The sequence below is a fragment of the Lipotes vexillifer genome, unplaced genomic scaffold (genome assembly GCF_000442215.2).
Source record: "Lipotes vexillifer unplaced genomic scaffold, Lipotes_vexillifer_v1.1 scaffold1409, whole genome shotgun sequence".
NCBI lineage: Eukaryota > Metazoa > Chordata > Mammalia > Artiodactyla > Lipotidae > Lipotes > Lipotes vexillifer.
Window position 1 is genome coordinate 52212 of NW_006781380.1, and position 589 is coordinate 52800.

At 38.5% G+C, this 589-nt stretch overlaps 1 protein-coding gene across 1 annotated transcript in view; it reads right to left on the bottom strand.

Annotated features, from left to right (window-relative positions):
* The window catches only part of CETN2 (centrin 2), a 3566-nt gene that overhangs the window by 1836 nt on the left and 1141 nt on the right, over nucleotides 1-589 (bottom strand). Inside the window, exon 3 of the mRNA XM_007454644.1 lies at nucleotides 216-344. Coding sequence (XP_007454706.1) covers nucleotides 216-344 — 129 coding nt within the window. The remainder of the gene's footprint in view (nucleotides 1-215; nucleotides 345-589) is intronic.

The window sequence follows — 589 nt, forward strand, 5'->3', positions numbered from 1 at the left end:
CTTTCAGAGGGTAAAATGACTTTCCCTGTGACTCTGTGGCCTTGAAGAAAGCTAAGTAGAACATAAACATCGTAATTCTCAGTCACAAATACTCTCCTTTATCTGAACTCTCCAGTCTGTGTTAACTTTTCTTCAGTGAAGACATTTCCATATCGAGATTCAAATTTGTCCACCATTATTGGTGGAAAATATGCTGATCACTTTAGCTAACTTACCATTTTCTGAGTCATCACAGTCAAAAAGTCGCTAAAGTTCATTTTTCCTGTCCCTTCCTTATCAATTTCACTTATCATTTTCTTGATCTCTTCTTTCTTGGGTTCAAAGCCCAGTGCCCTCATTGCCACCTACAACAAAAAGAGGATCATCTCAATAGGCACTTCTAAACCCAGGCGAGAAACAATGACAGCGCTGAGGGTGTTAAGCCAGCATCTGCCACAATCCTGTTAAAATGACTAAGAAACACTATAACATTAAGCAAATTGATATGTGCGCTCAATTTTATTTAATAATTCTCGAGGTAAGTAAAGACAGGAAAACACAGCACAGAAGACAAAGAGGCAGAGAAAAGATAAGACAGCAGAGCAGGAAT